The following is a 26230-nucleotide window of genomic DNA, read 5'->3' as shown; positions in this document are numbered from 1 at the left end:
TGCCTCCCTGTCTGCTCTTTCCCTCTGTCTGACTCACTCGCTCTCTGTCTCTTGTGTATCTCACTCTTTCTGTGTGTGTGTGTGCCTTTCCCTATCTCTCTTTCTCTCGCCTATGTCTCTGTGTGTGTCTTTCCCTATGTCACAGAATCACACAGTGCAGAAGAGGCCCTTCGGCCCATCGAGTCTGCATCAACAAGGGAGAAACACCTGACCTACCTACCTAATCCCATTTACCAGCACTTGGCCCATAGCCTTGAATGTTATGACGTGCCAAGTGCTCATCCAGGCACTTTTTAAAGGATGTGAGGCAACCCGCCTCCACCACCCTCCCAGGCAGCGCGTTCCAGTCCATCACCACCCTCTGGGCAAAAAAGGTTTGCCTCACATCCCCCCCCACCAAACCTCCTGCCCCTCACCTTGAACTTATGTCCCCTCGTGGCTGACCCTTCAACTAAGGGGATCAGCTGCTCCCTATCCACCCTGTCCATACCCCTCATAACCTTGTTCACCTCGATCAGGTCGCCCTTCAGTCTTCTCTGCTCCAAAGAAAACAACCCAAGTCTATTCAACCTCTCTTCATAACTTAAATGCTTCATCCCAGGCAACATTCTGGTGAATCTCCTCTGCACCCCCTCCAGTGCAATCACATCCTTCCTATAATGTGGTGACCAGAACTGCGCACTGTACTCCAGCTGTGGCCTCACCAACTCCAACATAACCTCCCTACTTTTGTAACCTATGCCTCGATTGATAAAGGCAAGTTTCCCATATGTCTTTTTCACCACCCCACTAACATGCCCCTCCACCTTCAGAGATCTATGGACACACATACCAAGGTCACTTTGTTTCTCAGAACTTCCTAGTGTCATGCCATTCATTGAATACTTCTTTATCAAATTATTCCTTCCAAAGTGTATCACCTCTCACTTATCAGGGTTAAATTCCATCTGCCACTTATCTGCCCATTTGACCATCCTGTCTATATGTTCCTGTAGCCCAAGACACTCAACCTCACTGTTAACCACCCGGCCAATCTTTGCGTCATCTGGAAACATTCTGATCCTACCCCTCTCATAGTCCTCTATGTTGTTTATATAAATGACGAATAATAGGGGACCCAGCACAGATCCCTGTCCAGTCACGAAAGCATCCTTCTGTCACACCCTCTGTCTCCTGCAACTAAGCCAATTTTGAATCCATCTTTTCAAATTACCCTGTATCCCATGTGCCTTCTTTATAAGTCTCCCATGTGGGACCTTGTCAAAGGCTTTGCTGAGATCCATATAAACAACATCAACTACACTACCCTCATCTACACACCGGGTCACCCCCTCAAAAAGTTCAATCAAATTTGTTAGGCATGACCTCCTTCTGACAAAGCCATGCTGACTATCGCTGATCAAGCCTTGCCTCTCCAATTGGAGATAGATTCTCTCCTTCAGAATTTTCTCCAATAGTTTCCCTACCACTGACATGAGACTCACTGGCCTGTAGTTCCCTGGCTTACCCCTACAACCTTTCTTAAATAGCGGAACCACATTAGCTGTTCTCCAGTCCTCTGGCACCTCCCCCGTGCCCATAGAGGAATTAAAAATTCGGGTCAGAGCCCCTACGATCTTCTCCCTCAGCAGCCTGGGACACAAATCATCCGGACCTGGAGATTTGTCCACTTTTAAGCCTGCCAACACCTGTCCCTCTCTCTCTCTCTGTTTGTGTGTCTCGCATTCTCTGTCTCTCTCCCTATGTGTCTCCCTGTGCCTGAACATCTCTCTCTCACTCCCTCACTGTGTGTCTTTCTGTCTCTATCTCTACCTATCTATCTATGTATGTCTGCCTCTCTCTTTCTCTCTATTTCTTTCTCTCTGTATGCAAGTATTTTTCTGCATGTCTATGTGCGTGTCTCTGTCTCACTCTGTGCCTTTCTCTATCGCTCTCTCCAAATCTCTGTCTGCCTCTCTCTTAGTGTGTCTGTGTGTGAGCCTGTGTGTGTCTCTCAGTGCAGTTCTTACTCTCTGTCTCTGTGTCTCTCCCTCTATCTGTCTCTCTGCATCTCTTTCTTTTGGCTTCCCTTTTGTGTATGTCTCTCTGCCTCTATGTTAGTCTCTGTGTCTCTCCTTCTCTGTGTCTTTCTCTCTTTTTCTGAGTCTCTCTCTCCCTCTGTGCACCTCCCTCTCTACCTGCCTCATATCTGTTAACAATTCAGCTTTCCTTCTCTATTTAAACCTTTAATAAATAAAAACGTGCACACACAGCAATGTCTTGTCATTATTTTAAATGGAGAGACAGGAATATTTCATAGCTCTTTGAAATCAAGTTTACATATGAGATAGAGAGGGAAAGAAACAAAACATAATTCTTCTCAGAATGAGGGGAATGGGACAGAGGGAGAAAGAGGAGAGAATATGGTAAACAGGCAGATTATCATTTATTGTGATCAATATCACAATGTATTAATACAGTTATATGACTTCCGAGTCGATCTCCCTGTCCTCGTGTTCCTTCATGGTTGTCTCAATCCAGTCCACATAGTTCCCCACATGGGTGTACACCCCATAATTGCCGCATTCCTGGGGTCCAAACGACACGATCCCCCTGACAATGTGGCGACTGGGGTTCTGAAGGTCTATGAACACATAGGGGCCCCCGCTGTCCCCTTGGCAGGAGTCAATACCTGGTAGTCCAGCGCAGATCATGTTAGGGGTGAAAACCGGCTTCGGTCCATCGTAGTTGGAATTCTTACACTCATCCAAGCTGACGATGGGTACCTCAGCATACTGTAAAATCACGGCAAGTTTCCTCTTTTCCATCTTACCCCACCCTGAAATGTAACCCAATGTACCATCGTCCGGCAGAGATGCCCCTCCTGCTCCAGGCAGGCACACGGGGGACAATCCGGCTCTCAGTTTAACCTTCTCTCGGAGCTTGATCAGTGCAATGTCATGATTGAAATTAGGCTGTCCGCCGTCAACTTGCTTCCTGTAGCTGGGGTGGGTGATGACCAATTCCATGGGGAGCTCACTTTTTGGCGATCTTCCCCTTAGGTCAACCAATCCACCGTGGATTTCCACCTGGAGTGAGTTGTCAAAGAGGTGTGCGGCGGTCAGCACCCATCCGTCAGAGATCAGGGCTCCGCCACCCATCTCGCCCCTGGTGGTGACCAACCGCAACTGCCAGGGGAAATAGCCCGGTTTTGCTTGCTTGCCACCAAAGATGCGGCCAGTTTTGGAGGAGAGCAGGCAATTCCCACAGACTGGGGAGAGATGAAAATCAAAGGAGTTGAAAAGTTCTCGGATCATCTTAAATGTAACAAAACTGTTGAACACCAGACACATGAGCCCTGCTCTGTATTTCATTTGGGAGACAGCACACAGAGGGGTGGTGTTACATCAACAACCCCTGCTACATCCCCTGCTCGGCGGGCATTGAATTGACATGGAACCAAAAAGGTCATCTGCAACATTACCCATTGTGTGCCCCCTCCCTCCGTCGAATAACTAGTGATCAGGAAGGGAAAATCTCCACAGAGATCTCAGGGAAGAAAGCAGCCCTGAATGGCTGATAACCTGTTTTGAAGTTATTGCATTGACCCAAGCTGGAGCATGGTGTGCTATTCTGGTCACCACACTTTCAGGAGGTCAAAACCTTGGAGCAAGTGCAAGAGGAGATTTAGCAGAATGGTACCAGGCATGAGAGACTTCAGTCATTGTGGAGGGACTGGAGAAGCTGGGACTGTTCTCCGTATAGCAGAGAAGGTTAAGGGGAGATTCAATAGAGGTATTCACAATGAAGAGGGATTTTGATAACTAAGGAGAAACTGTTTCCACTTGCAGGAAGGTCGGCAACCAGAGGAGACAGCTCAAGATATTGGGAAAAGAACTAGTGCCGACGTGAGAAAACATTTTTTTAACACCGTTGAGTTATTATGATCTGGAATGTACTGCTTGAAATAGCAGTGGAAGGAAAGCAGATTCAGTAATAGCTTTCAGAAGAAAATTGGATAAATACTTAAAAGGGACAATAATTTGCAGGGCTGTGGGGAAAGTGCAGGGGCAAGTGGTATTAATTGGATAGCTCTATCAAAGAACCAGCAGAGGCACAATGGGGCAAATGGCCTCCTGTGAGATATCAATCAATGATTTTATGCTACTTTTCTACTCATTACACTCCTGTAAATATTTACCTGGTTTGCACTTTGGCAGGGTCATCTGCCCACTCGTGACAGCTATCCATTCAGCTTCTTCTGAGCAGTTAAAGACAGCTGGTTGGGAAAAGAATATAAATAGAGAGAGATAGCATTCAGAGAGAGAAGGCTATGTACAGTCATAACTTTATTCCAGCTAGAATGGAGCTGATTGGGTCATTTCCCCCTGTCAATCATGGCTGATCTTGATTTTACCGCACATAATTTATATTTTGTTACAATTCTCTGCTCACTGCAATTTTGTTGGCCTCTGCTTCTCTTCAGAGGCATTGCTATTGTTTCAGTCATGTTCTGTTTGCTGTAGTTCATAGAGACTCTTTCTTAAACTGTAGATTGTTTGCTGAGGTGTGCAGGTTAAATAGAATCTTACGACATTAATTGCAACACTTTTTAAACAGTATCTATAGACTGTCTGCTGTGGTACATTGCTTAACTGAACTCTGTTCACAGTTCATAGAAGCTTTAAAAAAATAGACACTGTAGACTGTTTTCTGCAGTGTACTCTTTAAATAGACTCTGCTTACTGTAGTTGTAGAAGCTCTTGATAAAACGTCCCTGTAGACTGTTTGCTGCAGGGCACTGTTTAAAAAGAGGCATCCTTGATCTCTATTTGCAAATAAGGCAATGCACATGGGGAAGTAAACTCTAGGGTCGCCTACATTAAATAGACTGTAATTACTTACCACAATCACAATTCCAATCATCTCTGCTCCTGCTTTTGAGATCCCAACCATTGACTTCCAGCCTCAGTAGCAACCCTCCAAACCATCTGACTTTTATCCCCACCAGCACCCAATGTTTGTGGGATCTTGCTGTATGTTCCCCCCTACATTTATAACGGTGACTGCACTTTTTTAAAAAGTGCATCATCAGCTTTAGAGTGACTTGGGATAACCTGAGATCATGAAGGGTGAGGGAGGAATAATGGCCGTAAGTATAAAATAGCCGAGATGGGACTTGTCATGTCTCCCATTTGATTCTCTATCTCCCTCACTTCAGTCAGATGGGAGAAGTGCGTAACAGAAGGAGGGAAACAACCAGCTATACACCATCACTGGTGCTAAAAATTATATTCAGCAAAATTCAAAAGGGAACTAGATAAATAGCTTTAAAGGAAAACTGCAGAGGATATGTGGGGTACCTGGAAGGTGGCTGGACAGGTAGGTAAGTTGGTCAAGAAGCCAGTATTTATTCTCACCTTTATTAACTGGGGTGTAGAATATACGAGCTGGGAGGTTATACTGGAACTGTTTTAAACGTGTCAAGCCGTAGCTGGAGTATCATGTGCAGTTCTGGTCACCCTGTAATTGCACTAGACAGGGTATAGAGGCGATTTATGAGCAAGCTACCTGGACTGGAGAATTTAATTCATGAGCAAAGATTGGATAGACTGGGGTTGTTTCCTTTGGAACAGAGGAAATGGGGAGGGTACAGGCTCAACATGTTCCTTCTAGGGTGATAGGAAAGAGTAACAATCCCAGAGAACTATGGATGACCAGAGATATTCAGATTACGATGAGAATGAAAAGAGAGGCTTTTAGTAGGTACAAGGGAAGCAAATCAGCTGAGGCATTAGTGGAGTGCAGGCAGTGCAGGGTGGAGCTTAAGAAAGCAATTAGGAGAGCAAAGAGGAGATATGAGAAAGCTCTGGCTGGTAAAAGTAGGGAAAATCCCAAGATATTCTATAAGTATATCAATGGTAAGAGGATAACCAGGGAAAGAGTAGGGCCCATAAGGGACCAAGGGGGCAATCAATGGGTGGAGTCAGAGGACATCGCTAGAGTGTTGAACGAATACTTCACGTCCGTCTTCACCCAAGAGAATAAGGATGAAGGTATGGAACTCGGGGAGAGAGACTGCGAGGTTCTTAAGCAAATTGATATAGGGAGTGACAAGGTATTGGAGGCGTTGGCAGGCTTAAAAGTGGACAAATCTCCAGGTCCGGATGGTTTGTGTCCCAGACTGCTGAGGGAGGTAAGGGAGGAGATTGCAGGGGCTCTGGCCTGAATTTTTAATTCCTCTATGGGCACAGGGGAGGTGCCAGAGGACTGAAGAACAGCTAATGTGGTTCCGCTATTTAAGAAGGGTTGTAGAGATAAGCCAGGGAACTACCGGCCAGTGGTCACGTCAGTGGTAGGGAAACTATTGGAGAAAGTTCTGAAGGAGAGTATCTATCTCCACTTGGAGAGGCAAGGTTTGATCAGGGATAGTCAGCATAGCTTTGTCAGAGGGAGGTCATGCCTAACAAATTTGAGTGAATTTTTTGAGGAGGTGACCAGGTGTGTAGATGAGGTTAGTGCAGTTGATGTAGTTTATATGGATTTCAGCAAAGCCTTTGGCAAGGTCCCACATGGGAGACTTATAAAGAAGGCAAATGCACATGGGACACAGGGTAATTTGATAAGGTGGGGTCAAAATTGACTTAGTTGTAGGAGACAGAGGGCGATGACAGAAGGATGCTTTAGTGACTGGAAGCCAGTGTCCAGTGGCGTACCACAGGGATCTGTGCTTGGTCCCCTATTATTTGTCATTTATAAAAAGGACATAGATGACTATGTTGGGGGTAGGATTAGTAAGTTTGCGGATGACACAAAGATTGGCTGGGTGGTTAACAGTGAGGTTGTGTGTCTTGGGCTACAGGCAGATATAGACGGGATGGTCAAATGGGCAGATAAGTGACAGATGGAATTTAACCCTGAAAAGTGTGAGGTGATACACTTTGGAAGGAGTAATTTGGCAAGGAAGTATTCAATGAACGGCATGGCACTAGGAAGTTCTGAGGAATGAAGTGGCCTTGGTGTGTGTGTCCATAGATCTCTGAAGGCAGAGGGGCATTTTAGTGGGGTGGTGAAAAAGGTATATGGGACACTTGCCTTTATCAATCAAGGAATAGATTACAAAAGCAGGGAAGTCATGTTGGAGTTGTATAGAACCTTGGTGAGGCCACAGCTGGAGTACAGTGTGCAGTTCTGGTCGCCACATTATAGGAAGGATGTGATTGCACTGGAGGGGGTGCAGAGGAGATTCACCAGGATGATGCCTGGGATGAAACATTTAAGTTATGAAGAGAGGCTCAATAGACTTGGATTGTTTTCGTTGGAGCAGGGAAGACTGATGGTGACCTGATCGAGGTGTACAAGATTATGAGGGGCATGGACAGGGTGGATAGGGAGCAGCTGTTCCCCTTAGTTGAAGGGTCAGTCACAAGGGGACATAAGTTCGAGGTGAGGGGGGATGTGAGGAAAAACGTATTTACCCAAAGGGTGGTGACGGTCTGGAATGCACTGCCTGGGAGGGTGGTGGAGGCGGGTTGCCTCACATCCTTTAAAAAGAGCCTGGATGAGCATATGGCACGTCATAATATTCAAGGCTATGGGCCAAGTGCTGGTAAATGGGATTAGGTAGGTAGGTCAGGTGTTTCTCATGTGTAGGTGCAGACTCGATGGGCCGAAGGGCCTCTTCTGCACTGAGATTCTGTGATTCTGTGAGAGGAGAAGTAGGGGAGACCTAATTGAAGTGTATGAAATTATGAAGGGTCTAGATAGGGAGGATAGGAAGCCCCTATATCCCCTTGGTTAAAGAGTCCATAACCAGGAGGCATAGATTTAGGGTAGGTGATTGGAGGTTTAGAGGGACCTGAAGGGGAACTTTATTTACCCAGAATGTGGTGGAGATCTGGAACTCACTGCCTAGAAGTGTGATAGAGGCAAACACTCTCATAACATTTAATATTTAAATAAACATTTGAAGTGCTACAACATACAGGGCTATGGACCAAGAACTGGAAAGTGGGATTAGGCTGAATGGCTACTTGTCAACTGACGCAGGCATAATGGGCCTCACCGTTTCCTTCAAGTTTATAGTATGGCTCTTCACAGCTATACTTGTTCTGGGACGTGTAAACTGTGCTTATGAAGTTCTCCTGTCCATTCATCAGTTTTGTGGGAGGTCCGCAGTCCACAGCTGTGAAAGGAAGGTCATTTTTTTATAAGCCACAGTCAAGTATGAGGTGCACCTTTCAAAACTCATTAATCTAATAACAATTTGTATATACTTCCATATATTTATTTATATTTATTAAAAATGCCTTTTAACCTATTTTCCCAGACTGCTTTAGCCAACACTGTCTTCATAACTTTGTAATTACCTTTTATTAAGATTAACACACTAGGCTCAAACTCCAGGTTTCATACCCTCAAACTAATTGTGAAATTCCATCATGTTATAATCTCTCTTCCCTAGAGGATCCTTTACTGGGAGATCATGAATTAATTCTGCCGTGTTACTAATGACCAGGTCTAAAATAACCTCTCACTGGATGTTTCGGTAAGAACATGAGTGCATAAGGTCATATGGCTCATCGTGCCTGCTCCACCGACCAATCTGATCATGGCTGATACTGGGATTCAACTCCACCTCCCTGTCTGCTCCCCAAATCCCTTGATTCCCTGAGAGACCAAAGATCTATCAATATCAGCCTTAAATATATTCAATGATGGCACATCCACAACTCTCTGGGGTAGAGAATTCCAAAGACTCACAACCTTTGAGTGAAGAAATTTCTCCTCATCTCAATCCTAAACGATTGGCTTCTTATCCTGAGACTGGACCCCCATGTTTTGGATTCCCCAGAAGGGGAAACAATCTCCCCTGTCAAACCACTTCAGAGTCTTGTATGTTTCAATGAGCTCAGCTCTTTCCTCCACAGAATATAGACCCATTTACTCAACCTCTCATCACAGGACAACCCTCTGATCCCAGCGGCCAGTCTTGTGAACCTTCATTGTACTGCCTCGAATGCAAGTACATCTTTCATTAAATGTAGAGACCAAAATTGCACTAAATATTCCAGGTTAGGTCTCACCAAAGCCCCATACAACTGGATCAAGAGTTATTCTGGTATACCAATCCCTTTGCAATGAGGGCCAAAATGCCATTTGCTTTCCTAATCACTTGCTGTACCTGCATGCTAGCCTTTTGCATTCCTTGTACAAGTACATGCAAATCTCTCCAAACATCAACATTTACAAGTTTCACCCTTTTAAAAATTATTCTGCTTTTCTATTCTTACGACCAAAGTGAATAACCTCAAACTTCCCCACATTATGTTCCATCTGCCATCTTCTTGCCCACTCATTTTAGCTGTGAATGGATGGAATCATCCCAGTTTTGCGCTGTGATAGTTTTACCCACTGACCGTGATGGCGGGTTTTCCTGCCGTATCGTCCCAAACCTGCCACATTATTTATGCATTCCCGGGAAACATATCGTTTCCATAGCAGGCAGGCTCTCATTCACCCGCCACGCCATCACCTTGCTGAATCATCATGCATATTTAAATATGCCATATTTAAAGTTCAGCCACGCACAGACAACTCAGTGCTTCCAGCTCATGTTTGCTGCAGGGAAGATGTCCACGAAAGGCAAGAAGTCTTCAGCCCCCAGGCTTAGTGACGGGTCACTGGAACGCCTTTCGGATGCCGTGGAGGCCCGCTGCGATGACCTCTACCCCGGCTCTGGCTGCAGGATGGGAAATGCATGTCACCAACCAGGCTTGGGAGCAGCGGTGATCATTGTCAATGCCTTTCAAAAGAGAACAGCCACCCAGCGCCGCAAGAGGATGAATGATGTCCTCAGTTCCACCAAGGTAAGTCACTCATCTCATCACTCTCAACTCACACACTCTCAAACCCATCACACATCCACATGGCCCTCATTCACTGAAGGTTCAAGGGTCATCACCATTCACCCTCTCATACACACCAACATTGTCCTCATCCCATCCAAGGGACCACTCACCACCCACACATGCCAGGCATACTTATCATTCAGTGTGGCACGCATCCCGCTTACACTCTCTCCATTTCTATTCATGCAGGACAAGCTGGCACACAACAAGAGGGAGAGGTCACAGACCGGTGGAGGAATTCCTGAAATCAAGGTGCTCACAGACTTTGAAAACAGAGTCACCCAGCTGACTGGTGACAATCTGGACCATTCCTGTGCTGACAGTGAGGCCACCAGTCCTCTACCATGTGAGGATTCAACAATGCAACATCCATCAGACAACCATACTGTTAGTGATGTATCCTGTTTCACAGGCCATATCTGGGAAACAGCCAACAGAGTCCATGACCCAGGGCCTCCAAGCAAGCCCCAAAGAAACCTATGAAGAGGAATTTGAAGGCATGCTTCCTAAAGTCCCGTCACAGCGCTCACCCACACCCTCCACCAGCGTAGAGACACACACCTCGGTGGGACCTAGTTTTAGAATAGCTTCAGGGTCACAAACTGGGTGGCAGGGACTTCCCAGGTCTCCTGCACTTGGAGAGCTGCTGGAGGCCAGAAGTTCACTGAGCCCGAGTCAGATGAGAGACCTCTGGACTTGGTCATGTCACAGTTGCTGGAGCTGCAAAAGCAAGCTCGGGAATATCAGAAAGGGATGTCCGCTACACTCCTCAGATTGCAAAGAATGATGGAGGAGTCTGTCTGTCTTCAGGCTGAGGTAATAGCGCCGACATTGCAACACACTGAGGTCAACCCTGGCAGGATAGTGACCGCCATGGAAACCTTGGTCCAGGACATCACTCCTGCAGTGCTGTGCAGGTTCAACCCCATCACTGATACCATAGTTGGCCTCCAATAGTTTGTATGTGAGAGGGATGCCGGGCAGCTCAATCTCACTCCAGGTAACCCTTCTCCTCAAGGAGTCAGCCTGGGGGTCTCGGGTACCCACAGGGAGGAGGATCAGCAGGTGCACACTCCCGGACCATCCATCCAGGTGACTGCAGGAGTGACCAGCCCAGCTGAATCTCCTCTCCCTGTGACTTCAGCAGCTTCAGCTCCACAGTCCGAGGAGGGTGCCCCTGCCACACCACAGGACCCTGAAAGCAGGCCGGGCCCTCCAGGTCTCGGCCCTTCAGAGGACGCCCGCCAAGGACATCACAGACACAGCGTCACAGTCAGCAGGCTGCCTCCACCTCCGCTATGGATGGCTGGGGAGCACCAAGACATAGCGGCAGGGTTAGGAAAGTTAAGAAGAGTTAGTTGCACAAACTGGGCACAGGAGTTAATCACTTGTACATACTATTCACTATTATCAATAAACTGTCCAAATGTCTCCCTGCCTATGGTGCCTTGTTCTGATGAGCAGTGTTCTTGTTACTCAAATGTGAAACCTTTCTGCACAAGATAAAGGCAGATGTCTCAGTCCAGGGCCTCATCCCTGTGCTCTGTGCAGCCTTCAGACCAAAGCAATGGCCCAGCCTCACACTCCCAGGACACAGTACGGATGCCGATACCTTGGTGGTCCTTGTCATTGCTGCCAGAATGTTGTGGGCAGGCATCACCGAGTTCCGTCATTCTCTCTGGGTGCTCTCAGCACCTTTACGGTGGGGCTGGCCCCCATCTCTTCAGCGTCTATGACCAGTGACACTGTGCTCCTGAATGGCTCAGTGCTGAAGGTGGACAAAGGGTCAGATGCTATTAAAGTTTCAAGGCTGCATCTCTATGATATGACCCTGATCACAGAGCGCAAGTGAGCTGCCCTCAGCCAGACAGGAGTCAGACATTCTCAGAGGCTACGTGAAGATCTATGGAGTTTCCTCACTGCATGTTGTCATCATCCTCCTGTAACTGAGTGACTGTTAGGACCTCCAAAACATCTGCATGGCAAGAGCATTCTTACAGACGGTATTCACGCTGCCACAAGCCAGGCTGGAGTCAAATGTTCTCAGATGCAATCTGAGGATCTATGGGGTCTCCTCACAGCATGTCATCATCATCCTCTGCCCTCTGCAGTCACCGTCGCTGGGAAGCAGTCTGGGAAGAGTGCCCTCCGCAGTCACCATTGCTGTGAAGCAGTCTGGGAAGAGGGCTCTCTGCAGTCACTGTCGTCGTGAAGCAGTTGGGAAGAGTGCCCTCCGCAGACACCGTCGCTGGGAAGCAGTCTGGGAAGAGTGCCCTCCGCAGTCACCATCGCTGTGAAGCAGTCTGGGAAGAGTGTCCTCTGCAGTCACTGTCGCCGAGTGAAAAAAAACAGAGTGACATCACAGGAAAACTGTAAGTTCATTGGTTGATAAGTAACTGCTAGTTTGAACAACCTATTCTAAGTTGATTTCAGATTAAAGGTGACCACTGGGGCCCAGGATCAGAGGCCTAACACTTCAGCTTCAACTCAGTAAAGAAAGCGAGTTCCAACTGATTTTAAAAAGTGTATTTTGAATCTCTATTCTAACTTGCTTTTAGATTAAAGGTAAATAGGAGAAATATTTTACAGATTGATAAACTAAAGATCAGTAGGAAATTTAAAAACAATTTGAAAAACTAATTAAATAAAATAGAGATACAGGGCCAGGCGATGTGTTGTAGCTGCATAATGTGGAGGCTGGTGGACCCTATTGTGGTTCCCAGTGACCACATCTGTAGCAAACGGTTGCTCGAGGAACTCCGGCTCAGAGTTGATGAGCTGGAGTCTGAGCTTCAGACACTGTGACACATCAGGGAGGGGGAGAGTTACCTGGATGCTGTGTTTCAGGAGACAGTCACACCCCTTAGATTAACTACCTTAAATTCAGCCACTGGTCAGGGACAGGAGGGTGTGACTATGAGTGAGGCAGGTAGATGGATCCAGGAAGTAGCACTGCAGGAGCCTCAGCCCTTACTCTTATCCAACAGGTTCGAGATTCTTGCCCCCTGTGTGGATGAGAGCGGGGACTGTAGGGAGGATGAGCAAACTGACCATAGCACCTTGGTACAGGGAACCATTCAAGTGGAGGGAGAAAAGAGAAACGTAGTTGTAATCGGGGATAGTATAGTTAGGGGAATAGATGCTGTTCTCTGTAGCCAGGATCGAGAGTCCTGAAGGCTGTGTTGCCTACCTGGTGCCAGGGTTAAGGATATCTCATCTAGGCTGCAGAGGAACTTGGAGTGGGAGGGGAAAGATCCAGTTGTCGTGGTCCACGTAGGTATCAACGATATAGGTAGAACGAGGAAAGAGGTTCTGCTGAGGGAATATGGGCAGCTAGTGGCTAAATTAAAAAGCAGAACCAAATAGGTAATAATCTCCAGATTACTACCTGAGCCACTAATTGGCACAGGGTCAATAAGATTAAAGAGGTAAATGTGTGGCTCAAAGATTGGTGTGGGAGAAATGGGTTTGAATTCATGGGACATTGGCAGCAGTACTGGGGAAAAAGGGATCTATTCTGTTCGGATGGGCTTCACTTGAATCATACTGGGGCCAGTGTCCTGGTGAATTGTATAACTAGGGTTGTAGATAGGGTGTTCAACTAAATAGATGGGGGGAGTGTTCAGTTGCATGGAAATATAAAACATCAAAGTTTAAGGAGAGAGTAAGAGTACAGGTCAGTGACGAGACTGATTGCTATCATAAAGTGAAAGGAAGGGACAGAGTGTGTGAACGCCATTTTGCACCAAGGAATCATATTAGAGTAAGAAAAATTGATAATAGGGAAAACTTAAAGGCTTTGTATCTGAATGCGTGTAGCATTTGTAATAAAACTAATGAGTTAACAGCACAAATAGAGATAAATAGGTATGATTTGGTGGCAATTACTGAGACATGGTTACAGGGAGAACACATTTGGGAGTTGAATACCCAAGGGTACTCAGTGTTTCGGAAGGATAGGCAGGAAGGAAAAGGAGGTGGTGTAGCTTTGTTAGTAAAGGAAGAGATCATTGCTATAGTGAGGAATGATATAGGCACTGGAGAGCAAGAAGTAGAGTCAGTCTGGGTAGAAATAAGAAATAGCAAGGGAAAGAAGCCCCTGGTGGGGGTAATCTATAAGTCCCCAAACAGTAGTTCAGCAGTAGGGCACAGTATGAACCAGGAAATACTGGGAGCATGTAAGAAAGGCACGGCGATTTTAATATGCATATAGACTGGGGTAATCAAATTGGCAAGGGTAACCAGAGGGAGAGTTCATAGAGTGTATTAGAGATTGTTTCTTGGAGCAATATGTTGTGGAACCAACCAGGGAACAGGCTATTCTGGATTTGGTTTTGTGTAATGAGATGGGATTAATTAATGATCTCATAGTAAAGGATCCTTTAGGGAAGAGTGATCATAGCACGCTAGAATTTCAAGTTCAATTTGAGAGCGAGAAACGTGAGTCCCACAAGAGTGTTCTGGAGTTAAACAAAGGTAACTACAGAGGCATGAGGGCAGATTTGGCCCTAGTGGACTGGGCAGGAAGACCACAAGGTAGGACAGTTGATGAACAATGGCAGATATTAAAGGAGATATTCAATTCCTTCCAAGTAAAATATATTCCAAAAAGGAAGAAATGTGGTAAGAGGGGGAAAAGCATTCATGGTTAAGCAAGGAAGTTAAAGATAACATAAAGGCATACCGAATTGCAAAGGTCAGTGGCAGGCTGGAAGATTGGGAAACTTTTAAAGGATTACTAAAAAAATAATTAAAAGAGCAAAGGTAAATTATGAAAGAAAACTAGCGCAAAATGTAAAAACTGATAGCAAAAGCTTCTACAAGTATATAAAAGGAAAGAGCGTAGCTAAAGTGAATGTTGGTCCCTTGGAGGATGAGACTGGGGAGTTAATAGTGGGGAACTCAGAAATGGCAGAGACACTTAATCAATATTTTGCCTCAGTTTTCACAGCGGAGGACATTAGTACCACCCCAATAGTAACAGGTAGTGCAGAGGGTATAGAGAAGGAGGAGCTTAGAACAATCACCATCACTAGAGAAAAAATACTGAGCAAACTTTTGGTATTAAAGGGTGACAAGTCCCCAGGACCTGATGGCCTACATCCCAGGGTCCCAAAGGAAGTGGCAGTGAAGATTATGGATGCATTAGCTATAATATCCCAAAATTCCCTGGATCCTGGAAAGATTCCAATGGATTGGAAAATTGCTAATATAACGCCCTTATTCAAAAAGGAGGGGAGGCAGAAAGCAGGAAACTATAGACCAGTTAGTTGAACATCTGTCATTGGGAAATTGTTGGAATCCATTATTAAAAAAGTAGTAATGGGGCATTTGGAAAGTCAAAATGCAATCCATCAGAGTCAGCAGGATTTTATGAAGAACAAATCATGTTTGACTAATTTGCTAGAGTTCTTTGAAGATGTGACAAGCAAAGTGGATAGTGGGGATCCTGTAGATGTAGTATATCTGGACTTCCAGAAGGCCTTTGATAAGGTGCCGCACAAAAGATTAATACACAAGATAAGATCACATGGAGTTAGGGGTAATATATTAGCTTGGATTGAGGATTGGCTAACCAACAGAAAGCAGAGAGTCGGGATAAATGGGTCTTTTTCTGGATGGCAAGCTGCAACTAGTGGGGTGTAACAGGGTTCGGTCCTTGGGCCCCAACTATTTACAATCTATATTAATGTCTTGGATTCAGGGATAGAAGGTACTATAGACAAATTTGCAGATGGCACCAAAATAGGTGGGAAAGTAAGTTGCAATGAAGAAATAAGAAATTTACAAATGGATATGGACAGGTTAGGGAATGGGCCAAAAGTTAGCAGATGGAGTTTAACGTGGATAACGAGGTTATCCATTTTGGTTGGAAGAATAAAAAGGCGACTTATTATTTAAATGGAGAGAAACTTCAGAATGCTTCAGTGCAGAGGGATCTGGGTGTCCTGGTGCATGAATCGCTGAAAGTTAGTATGCAGGTACAGCAGGTAATAAGGAAGGCAATTGGAATTTTGGCATTTATTGCTAAAGGAATAAAGTATAAAAATAGAGAAGTCTTGTTGTAGCTGTACAAGGCATTGGTGAGACCACATCTGGAATACTGTGCACAGTTTTGGTCCCCTTACTTGAGGAAAGATGTAGTTGCACTGGAGGCGGTTCAGAGGAGGTTCACTAGATTGATTCCAGAGATGCGGGGCTTGTCTTATGATGAGAAAATGAGCAGTTTAGGCCTATACTCGCTAGAGTTTAGAAGGATGAGAGGAGATCTAGTTGAGGTATATAAGATGCTAAAGGGGATAGACAAAGTAGACGTGGAGTGGATGTTTCCCCTTGTGGGGCATTCTAGAATGAGAGGTCATAGTTTTAGGCTCAGGGGTGGTAGATTTAAATCAGAGATGAGGAGGAATTACTTTTCTCAAAGGGTCATGAATCTGTGGAATTCACTACCTCAGAGTGCAGTGGATGCCGGGACACTGAATAAATTTAAGGAGGGATAGACGGAGTTTTAATTAGTAATGAGCTGAAAAGTTATGGGAACAGGGCGGGAAATTGGAGTTGAGGCCGAAATTAGATCAGCCATGATCGTATTGAATGGCGAGGCGGGCTCAAGGGGCTGAATTGCCAGCTCCTGCTCCTAGTTTTTATGTAAATCTAGCAGTTATGTGGGCCTTCCGAGGGCGCATGTCTTGTCTAGCCGGTGCGAGGGCCTCATCGCCATCATTGTCATTTTTGAGGACCTCCTCAGCCTCATCCCCATCGGTGTCCTCCTCACTGGAGGAGACTTCCATCTCCTCCTCAGCCAGCTCGCCTCCCCATTGCTGCGCCAGGTTGCAAATGTCGCAGCAGGTGACGATGGTGCATGACGCCCTCTGTGGACTATATCACAGGGCTTCACCAGACCGGTCCAGGCACCGGAACATTACTTCCAGCTGGTTTGCTCCACCACATTTCGATTTGCAACATGAGCCTCGTTGTACCTTCTCTCTGCTGCAGTCTGAGGCTGCCACATGGGTGTCATCAGCCACGGCTCTGCAGGTAACCCTGGTCCCCTAGGAGCCAAACCTGCAACTTCTGTGCACCCTGGAAGACTTCAGGGATCTGTGACCAACTGAGGATGTAGGAGTCGTGCACACTCCCTGGAAACCGTGCACACACCTGCAGGATGGTGGTCACACACCAGCTGCAAATTCAGCAAGTGGAGCCCCTTGCAATTGACATTGTTCACCAGATGTTGCGACAAAGGTCTGTGCACCATGTGAATGCAGTTGATTGCACCCTACGCCTGTGGGAAACCCGGGATCTGGGAGAATCCAATCGCTCTTGCATCCTGGCTGTACTGGTCCTGGGTGAAACGCACAAAGTTGTGTGCCCTCACGAAGATGGCATCCATGACCACATGGATGCATTTGTGGGTGGAGGCTTTTGAGATCCCACAGAGGTCACCTGTGGAGCTCTGAAAGGAGCTACTGGCATAGAAATTGAGTGTGGTGGTCACTTTCACAGCCACTGGCTGTGGATGCCCTCCATGTCCCCGTGGTGAAAAATCCTGCCCCAGGTGGCAGATGTGAGCGACCAGTTCCCTCGACATGTGCAGTCTTCGGAGACACTGGTTCTCGGCCATCTACATGAATGAAAGGCAGCGTCTATAGCCCCTGGGTGTTGCGAGGGAACCGACCAGCGATGGCTCACTGCGGCTTTCCAGAAGCGTGTGCGGGAGCCCCAGCCGCCCTTCCTTCCTGAGGTCACTGCTCCTCCCTCTGCACTGCCAGGAGCCTCAGTCACTCTCTCTTCCATCTTCTTTGCGCTCTGTAGGCCATCAGGCACACAGCTAGTTCACCAGGCTCCATGAACCTGGTACAGGATGAAAGAGAGAGACACGTGGTTAGCATGGGTGCACTAAGAACCTGTCCTGGTTAAGTGTGACAGCCCCTTAACGCATCCCGGAGAGAGCTAGCCACCACTTGGATGGCCAGAGTTTAGTGCGCTGCAAGGCTGCCCGAAACCCTACTCACCTCTGTCCCACTCCACCTGACTGATTGGTGGTAGCTTTGCCCATTGGACTGCATGCTGTGCTCTCAGCTCAGGTCCTCCTGACATTCTAAGTGCTGCCAGGCTGCACTGTTAGCTTGAACCTTGGGGGAGACTGATCCAAACTGGGATGCTGACATTGAAAGGGGCTGTGAACACCTCCAGCAGTGACTTCCCCATGGCAAGCTTTAGAAAGGAGGTTGTACAATGTGTGCAGTCATCCAACTGTTCTGTAGTCCACTAAAATGTTCATGAATTTGCGGTCCATGCTGGGGAGGGGGTGAAAAGATCTGCACTTGAAAGCCTCTGCATTCCTTGAGTGGGCAGATAAGCTAGAAGCCCGACTACAATCATATCAATGTGGCTGCGCCTGAACTGTCTCAGTTGCAGAGGAATGGTCACTTTATATAAAGTGTCGCTAATATGTGGCCGTTTCCTTCGCCCACCCTAACCCCACCCCGAATGCTTGTGCGCTATATTTAATGGCAGAACTGCCATTGCCCTCCTCCCCAAAGTCACCTCAACAGCAGGGCTACCCTTGCCTTCCCGCCCTCCCCCACATGTTGCCTCAATGGCAGGGCTGCCCTTGACCCCCCCCCACCGATGCTACTTAAGCTTAAATTCCAACAGGCAACCCTGGCGAGCACTGCACATTGTTGCTGTGTACTCACCTCTGGGTTCCCCTCAAACTGCAGCCCTCCAAGTGCACGCCTTTTATACGCTGTTGTGAAACACGTCGGCATGCATTTCCGCCAACATAGACGGACCATCCAGCAGGAGTGGGGAGATGATTCCGGCGGGCTGGTCTAATAACGATATGCAAATGTATTGCAATGAGGTTCCCAATACCTGTTGACGGGAAGCACGGCTTGCCATCGATGGGCTGAGCAGACGATCGCAAACTGGTTTTGCGCTGTTGTGAAACTGATCATGCCATATTGTCCGCTCACACCACCAAACACGCCCGATGCCAGCGGGCACGGAAAATCCTGGCCTATGTCTCTTTGCAGCCTCTTTGTGTCCTCCTCACAGCTTGCATTCCCACTAGCGTTGTATCAGCAAACTTAGGTACATTATGCTCTGTCTCTTCATCTAAGTCATTAATACAGATTGTAAATAGCTGAGGACCCACACTGATCCTTGTGGCACTCCACTGGTCACAGCCTGTCAACTGAAAATGCCTCATTTATTCCTACTCTCTGCTTTCTATCCATTACCCAATCCTCTATCCAAGCTAATATATCACCCACAACTCCATGAGCACTTATCTTGCTGATAAGCCCATTGCGTGGCACCTTACTGGAGGCCTTTTGGAATTGAAGTATACTATGACCGGGATTTTCCAGCCTGGCATGGGCAGGGCCCACCGTGGGCGAGGCGGCACCACAGCCAGAAGTCCATTGACTTGCGGGAGGACCGGAAGATCCTGGTGGCGGGCGGGAGTGGAAAATCCCGCCATACGCCGACTGGTTCCCCTTTATCTACCCTACTGGTTACATCCTCAAAAAACTCGTTAACCATAATTTCCCTAAAACCATGTTGACTTGTTCTAAGTGTACTATGCTTTTCTAAGTGCTTTGTCAAAACTTCTTGAAGAATGGATTCCAACACTTATCTGATGACTGACGTCAGGTGAACTAGCCTATAGTTCCCTGTTTTCTCTCTTGCTCCTTCCTTGAATATCAGTGCTACATTTTCTAGCTTCCAATCTGCTGGGACCATCCCAGAATCTAGTAAATTTTCAAAAATAATAGCCAATCTCTGTAACTATCTCTTTCAGAACTGAGGGTGTAGGCCATCAGGTCCTGAGGATTTGTCAGATTTTAGTCTCCTGAGTTTCCCTAGTACTTTTTCCTTGATATTAATTTCTTTAATGTGTTCACTCTTATAAACCCCTACATTACCCTCTATTGCAGGAAAGTAACTTGTGACTTCTCCTGGTTAAAAGGTGACCAAGGTTGGAAACTAAATTTTCCACGATACATAGCATTTCAAAAGGACAGACATGATGGAAATGAAGAAACAGTAGCTCTGATAATAAAGGATAACATAAGGGTATGAGTGAGAAAAGACCTTGGCACAAAATATTTGTTAAGTGACTCTGCTGGTTTCTCATTCCCCATGATAATTTCTCCTGTCTCTGCTTCTAAGGGACCTACATTTACTTTAGCGACTCTCTTCCTTCTTATATAGTTGTGAAAGCTCTTACAAATTGTTTTTATATTTCTGGCCAGTTCACTCATATATTTTTTCCCCTTTTTATCAACTTTTGAGTGGCTCTTTGTTGGGTTCTAAAACACTCCCAATCCTCAGACGTACTACCATTCTTTGCAATATTATAAGCCTCTTTTAATCTAATGCCACCCTTAACCTCCTTAGTAAGCAACAGATGGATCTTTCATGCTGAGTTGTCATTTTTCAATGGAATGTGCTTTTGCTGGACATCTTGAATTGTTTCTTTAAATGTTTCCCACTGTTTATTTACCACCGTTCCTTTTAGTCTTTTAACCCAATCAGCCTTAACCAGCTGTCCCTCACGCTTATGTAATTGGCTTTGTTCAAGTTTATGATTCCTGTTTGTGATTGGAGTATCTCGCTTTCAAACTTAATGGGGAATTTAATTGCATTATGATCACTATTTATGACATTACTAATTATCTCTGTCTCATTGCACAATACTCGATCTAAAATGGTTTTATCCCTAGTTGTTTCAACAACTTATTGCTCCAGGGAACTGTCACTAAACATTCTACAAACTCACCTTCCAGACCACCTTTGCCAATTCTATATGAAGATTAAAGTCCTTCACAATTATTACATTGTCTTTGTTTAATAAGCTCCTATATCTTCTTTCTGAATGCTCTGAAACTACTTCCACCAGCATTTTCTGACCCTTGCTATTCCTAATCTGTGCCCATACTGATTCTACTTCCTGATTGTCTAAGCCAAGGTCTTTTCTCACTCATGTCCTTATGTCATCGTTTATTATCAGAGATACTGTCCCTTCGTTTCCAATCTGCTAGTCGTTTTGAAATGTTATGTACTTTGGAAAATGTATTTTCTAACCTTGGCCACCTTTTAACCATGTCCCTGTAATGGTGATTAGATCCAATGTATCTCTATATGTACTACTAGTTCATCTATCAAATAAGTGGATGCTCCACCATTCAGATAAAGTGATTTCTATTTTTTTTACTATTATTCCCTGCATGGACCTTAATCTCTGATGCACTATTATCATCAAACTCTCTGTACCTTCCTGTCCCATTCATCTTGTCTTTATCCACAACAATGTACTTTCCTATTGGCTCAAATTTTATCTTTGGATTTCTAAATCTCCCTTCATCTGAATCCCACTCCGCCATTAGTTTAAAACCATTTAACCTACTCTGACCATAATTGCCTGCAGTGTTATGTTTGTATACTCTGTCCCTTCCTGTCACGCTCTGGTTACCACGACCAATATCGATACCCTGCAATATTTCCTTGCCCTTTCTCTTTAACTTTCCAAATTTCCCCTCAGAAGAACCCCCGACTTCACCACCATTTAGTTTAAGCCCTGTCTAAAGCCCTAGTTATATGACTTGCCAATGCACTGTTCCCAGCATTGTTCAAGTGAAGACCACCTCAAAGGCACAGTTCCCTCTTTCCCTGTACTGGTGCCAGTGTCCTATGAATCAAAATCCATTTCTTCCATAACAATCTTTGAACCATGCATTCAAATCTCTGATCTTATTTTATGCCATTTATATCTATGCCATTTTGCTCATGGCTCAGGTAATGATCCAGAGATTATTACCTTTCTGCCCTTTAATTTAATCAATACCTCCTTATACTCCCTCAGCAGAATTCCTTTCTTAAGCCTACCTATATTGTTATTAGAAAGTGTTATCAAGTCTACCTTTGCCAATTTGAACTCTCCAATCTATACAAAGGCTAAAGTTGTCCACCATTACGGTGTTATTTTTCTTACAAGCCCTCATTATTTCTTAATTTATACTCTGTCCTACAGTAGCTAGTTTTAGGGGGTTCTTTCCATTGCTATTTCTTAGCTCCATTCAAACAGATTCTACACTTTGATCTTTGGAATCAAAATCATTTCTCACGACTGCTGATCCCATCCTTTGTTAACAGAGCTATCACACCTCCTTTTCCGTTCTTCCTGTCCTTCCTAAATGTCAACTGCCCCTGAATACAAGGCACTTGACAGGAACATAAATCAGACCAAAATATTAAACACCATGCCCCATTAGGACAGGCGGCCATAACCTCATTGAAAGCAAGAACATATCTGAGATGGTGAATGACTGACTCTTGCTGCTATGTTCCTATATGTACAATAGTTTGGTCAAATAGGTAACATTGAAGGAGCCAGTTAAAGGGGGAAAGACAGGTAGAGAGACCAATTTCTCATCAACTTATCAGGATACACAATGTTACTTCACTTACGCATGCAGATGTACGAGTTGCTGTTCCAGCTCCCATCTTTCTGGCAATGCACCAATGCAGAATTGATGTGCTCACTTCTCTGTATATCCTGCAGGGAGCACAATTAAGGAAACCATATTAAAGCAAGACCAAGGAAGCTTGGTGCAAGTTCTCAAGAGTGAGGCATCAGCTGTGGCTCTGTGATGCCACCAACAGAGGGAGATAGAGAGCGGTGTGACTCAGCTAATAATCCAATTCCTTCTTGAAAGCCTCGATTGAACCTGCTTCCACCACACTCTAAGGCAGCGCATTCCAGATTCTAACCACTCCCTGTGTGAAAGCATTTTTTCCTCATGTCTCTATTGCTTCTTTTGCCAATCACCTTAAATCTGTGCCCTCTGGTTCTTGATCCTTCCACCAATGGGAACAGTTTCTCCCTATCTAATCTCCAGACCACTCGTGATTTTGAATACCTCTATCAAATCTCCTCTCAACTTTCTCTTCTCCAAGGCAAGCAGTCCCAGCTTCTCCAATCTATCTACATAACCAAAGTTCCTCATCACTAGAACCATTCTCATGAATCTTTTCTGCACCCTCTCTATTGCCTTCACATCCTTCCTAAAGCGTGGTGTCCAGAACAGGACAAAATGCTCCAATTGAGGCCCAACCGGTGTTTTAGACAAGTTTAACATAATTTCCTTGCTATTAGGCCCCCTAATAGTAGGATGGAGCATAAAGGAAGAAATAATAGGAGCTTGTCAGAAAGGCACGGCGATAATCATAAGACCATAAGACGTGGGAGCAGAAGTAGGCCACTAAGCCCATCGAGTCTGCTCCGCCATTCAATGAGATCATGGCTGATCTGATAATCCTCAACTTCACTTTCCTGCCTTTTCCCCATAACCCTTGATTCCCTTACTGATTAAAAATATGCTTATCTCAACCTTGAATATACTTAACGACCCAGCCTCTACAGCCCTCTGTGGTAAAGAATTCCACAGATTCACTACCCTCCGAGAGAAGAAATTCCTCCTCATTTCTATTTTAAATGGGCGCCCCCTTACTCTGAGATTATGCCCTCTGGTCGTGTACTCTACCACAAGGGGAAACAACCTTTCAGCATCTACCCTGTCAAGCCCCCTAAGAAACTTATATGTTTCAATAAGGTCACCTCTCATTCTTCTAAACTCCAATGAGTACAGGCCCAACCTACTCAACCTCTCCTCATAAGAAAATCCCTCCATGCCCAGGATCAAACTAGTGAACCTTCTCCGGACTGCCTCCAATGCGAGTATATCTTTCCTTAGTTATGGGACCAAAACTGTTCACTGTATTCTAGGTGTGGTCTAACTAGTGCCTTGAATAGTTTTAGCAAGACTTCCCTACTTTTATACTCCACTCCCTTTGAAATAAAGACCAACGTTCCATTTGCCTTCCCTATTACCTGCTGAACTTGTATGTTAGCTTTTTGGGATTCATGCACAAGGACTCCCAAATCCCTCTGTGCTGCAGCTTTCTGCAGTCTTTATCCATTTAAATAATATTCAGCTCCTCTATTCTTCCTACCAAAGTGCATACCTCACATTTTCCCACATTATATTCCATCTGCCAAGTTTTCGCCCATTTGCTTACCCCGCCTATATCCCTCTGTAGACTCCTTCGGCGGGGTTTTCCGTACTTCCCGCCACTGCGATCTTTAGGCCCTGCTGCATGTCAATGGACTTCAGGCTGGGATGCCACCTTGCCCACAGCAGGTCCCACTGCAACGAGGCCGGAAAATCCCAGCCCTTGTGTCATCCTCACCACTTGTTTTCCCACCTATTTTTGTGTCATCCACAAGCTTGGCAATAGTACATTCACTTCCCTCATCTAAGTCATTTATATATATTGTAAATTATTGAGGCCCCAGCACTGATCCCTGTGGCACTCCACTAGTTACAGGTTGCCATCCCGAAAACGCCCTCCTAATCCCAACTCTCTATCTACTATTAGCCAATCCTCTATCCATGCTGATATAATACCCCCAACACCATGGGTTCTTATCTTATTAAGTAGCCTTATGTGCAGTACCTTATCGAACGATGCTGATATAATACCCCCAACACCATGGGTTCTTATCTTATTAAGTAGCCTTATGTGCAGTACCTTATCGAACGCCTTTTGGAAATCCAAATATATTACATCTACTGGTTCCCCATTATCTATCCTGCTTGTTACCTCCTCAAAGAATTCTAATAAATTTGTTAGACATGATTTCCCCTTCATGAAGCCATGCTGACTCTGCTTGATTGGATTATGTATTTATAAATGCTCTGCTATTACATCTTTTTTAATAGACTCCAGCATTTTCCCAATGACAGATGTTAAGCTAACTGGCCTACAGTTACCTGTTTATTGTATCCCTCCCTTTTTGAATAAGGGTGTTACATTGGCCATTCTCCAATCCTCTGGGACTTTTCCAAAATCTAAGGATACTTGGAAGATTACTACCAGCGCATTCACTATCTCTGTAGCTACTTCCTTTAATATCCTAGGATGCAACCATCAGGTCCAGCAGACATATCGGCCTTTAGCCTCATTAGTTTCCCTAGTACTTTATCTCTAGTGATAGTTATTTTACTTATTTCCTCCCCCACTTTTGCCCGTTGAATATTGAGTATTTTTGGAATGTTATTATTATCTTTGACTGTGAAGACTGAAGTAAGTACTTATTCAACTCCTCTCCCATTTCCTGGCTCCCCATTATTATTTCCCCAATCTCATTCTCTAAGGGGCCTATGTTCACTTTGGCCTCTCTATTTTTTTCATTTATTTAAAGAAGCTCTTACTGTCCATTTTTATATTGCTTGCTAGTTTACCCTCAAAGTTTATTTTCTCCCTCTTATTTTTTTTTTGGTCATCTTTTGTTGGTTTTTAAAACTTTCCCAATGCTCTAGCTTACTAATAATCTTTTCCATATTGCATGTTTTTTTCTTTAACTTTGATACTGTCCTTAACTTGCTTGGTTAACCAGGCTTGTTTATCCCCTTCCTTGAATTCTTCTTCCTCACTGGGATATATCTTTGTTGAGAGTTATGAACAATTTTCTTAAACGTCTGCCATTGTTCATCAGCCATCTTTTTAGCTAAACTGCTTTCCCAGTCCACTCCAACCAACTCTTCCCTCATTCCATTGTAATTACCCTTATTTAAGTTTAGCACAGTTGTTTCTGACCCAAGTTTCTCACTCTCAAACTGAATGCTAAATTCTACCATAGGTCACTGTTTCCTAGGGATCCTTTACTCTAAGATCATTTATTAAACATGCCTCGTTACACATTACCAGATCCAAATCAGCCTGATCCCTGGTTGGATTCACAACATATTGTTCTAAGAAACTGTCCCGAAGACACTCTATGAATCCCTGCTCGTGTCTACCTCTGCCAATTTGATTTTCCCTATCTACATGAAGATTAATGTCACCCATGATTAATGTACTGCCTTTTTTACATGCCCTCATTATTTCTTGATTTATTCTTCGTCCTACAGTATAGCTACTGTTCAGGGGCCTATAGGCTACTCCCACCAGTGTCTTCTTCCCTTGTTATTTCTTACCTCCACCCATATGGATTCTACATCTTTCAATCCAAAATCCTTTCTTGCTAGTGTTCTTATTCCATCTCGTACTAACAAGGCAACCCCATCACCCCTTCATTTCTGCCTGACCTTTTGAAAAGTCACATACCCCTGAATATTTAGTTCTAGGCTTTGATCTCCTTGTAACCATGTCTCTGTAATGGCTATAAGATCATACCCATTAATCTCTATTTGTGCCGTTAATTCATTTATTTTGCTCCAAATGCTACATACATTTAAGTAGATGTCCATTAATTTTGTCTTTTT

General features: G+C 45.0%; 1 protein-coding gene across 2 annotated transcripts in view; it reads right to left on the bottom strand.

The window, feature by feature from the left end:
• Window positions 1-2257: 2257 nt before the first annotated feature.
• Window positions 2258-26230, bottom strand: part of LOC144671314 (complement C1s subcomponent-like) — a 77007-nt gene continuing 53034 nt past the window's right edge. For both annotated transcript variants that reach the window (XM_078533133.1, XM_078533134.1), the window contains 4 exons: window positions 22371-22458; window positions 8045-8164; window positions 4181-4258; window positions 2258-3250 (listed from right to left, as the gene is read on the bottom strand). In XM_078533133.1, coding sequence (XP_078389259.1) covers window positions 2460-3250; window positions 4181-4258; window positions 8045-8164; window positions 22371-22458 — 1077 coding nt within the window. In that variant the 3' untranslated portion in view covers window positions 2258-2459. The remainder of the gene's footprint in view (window positions 3251-4180; window positions 4259-8044; window positions 8165-22370; window positions 22459-26230) is intronic.

The sequence above is a fragment of the Cetorhinus maximus genome, chromosome 32 (genome assembly GCF_964194155.1).
Source record: "Cetorhinus maximus chromosome 32, sCetMax3.hap1.1, whole genome shotgun sequence".
In the NCBI taxonomy this organism is placed as follows: Eukaryota; Metazoa; Chordata; class Chondrichthyes; order Lamniformes; family Cetorhinidae; genus Cetorhinus; species Cetorhinus maximus.
This window is presented reverse-complemented; position numbering and strand designations above follow the sequence as displayed.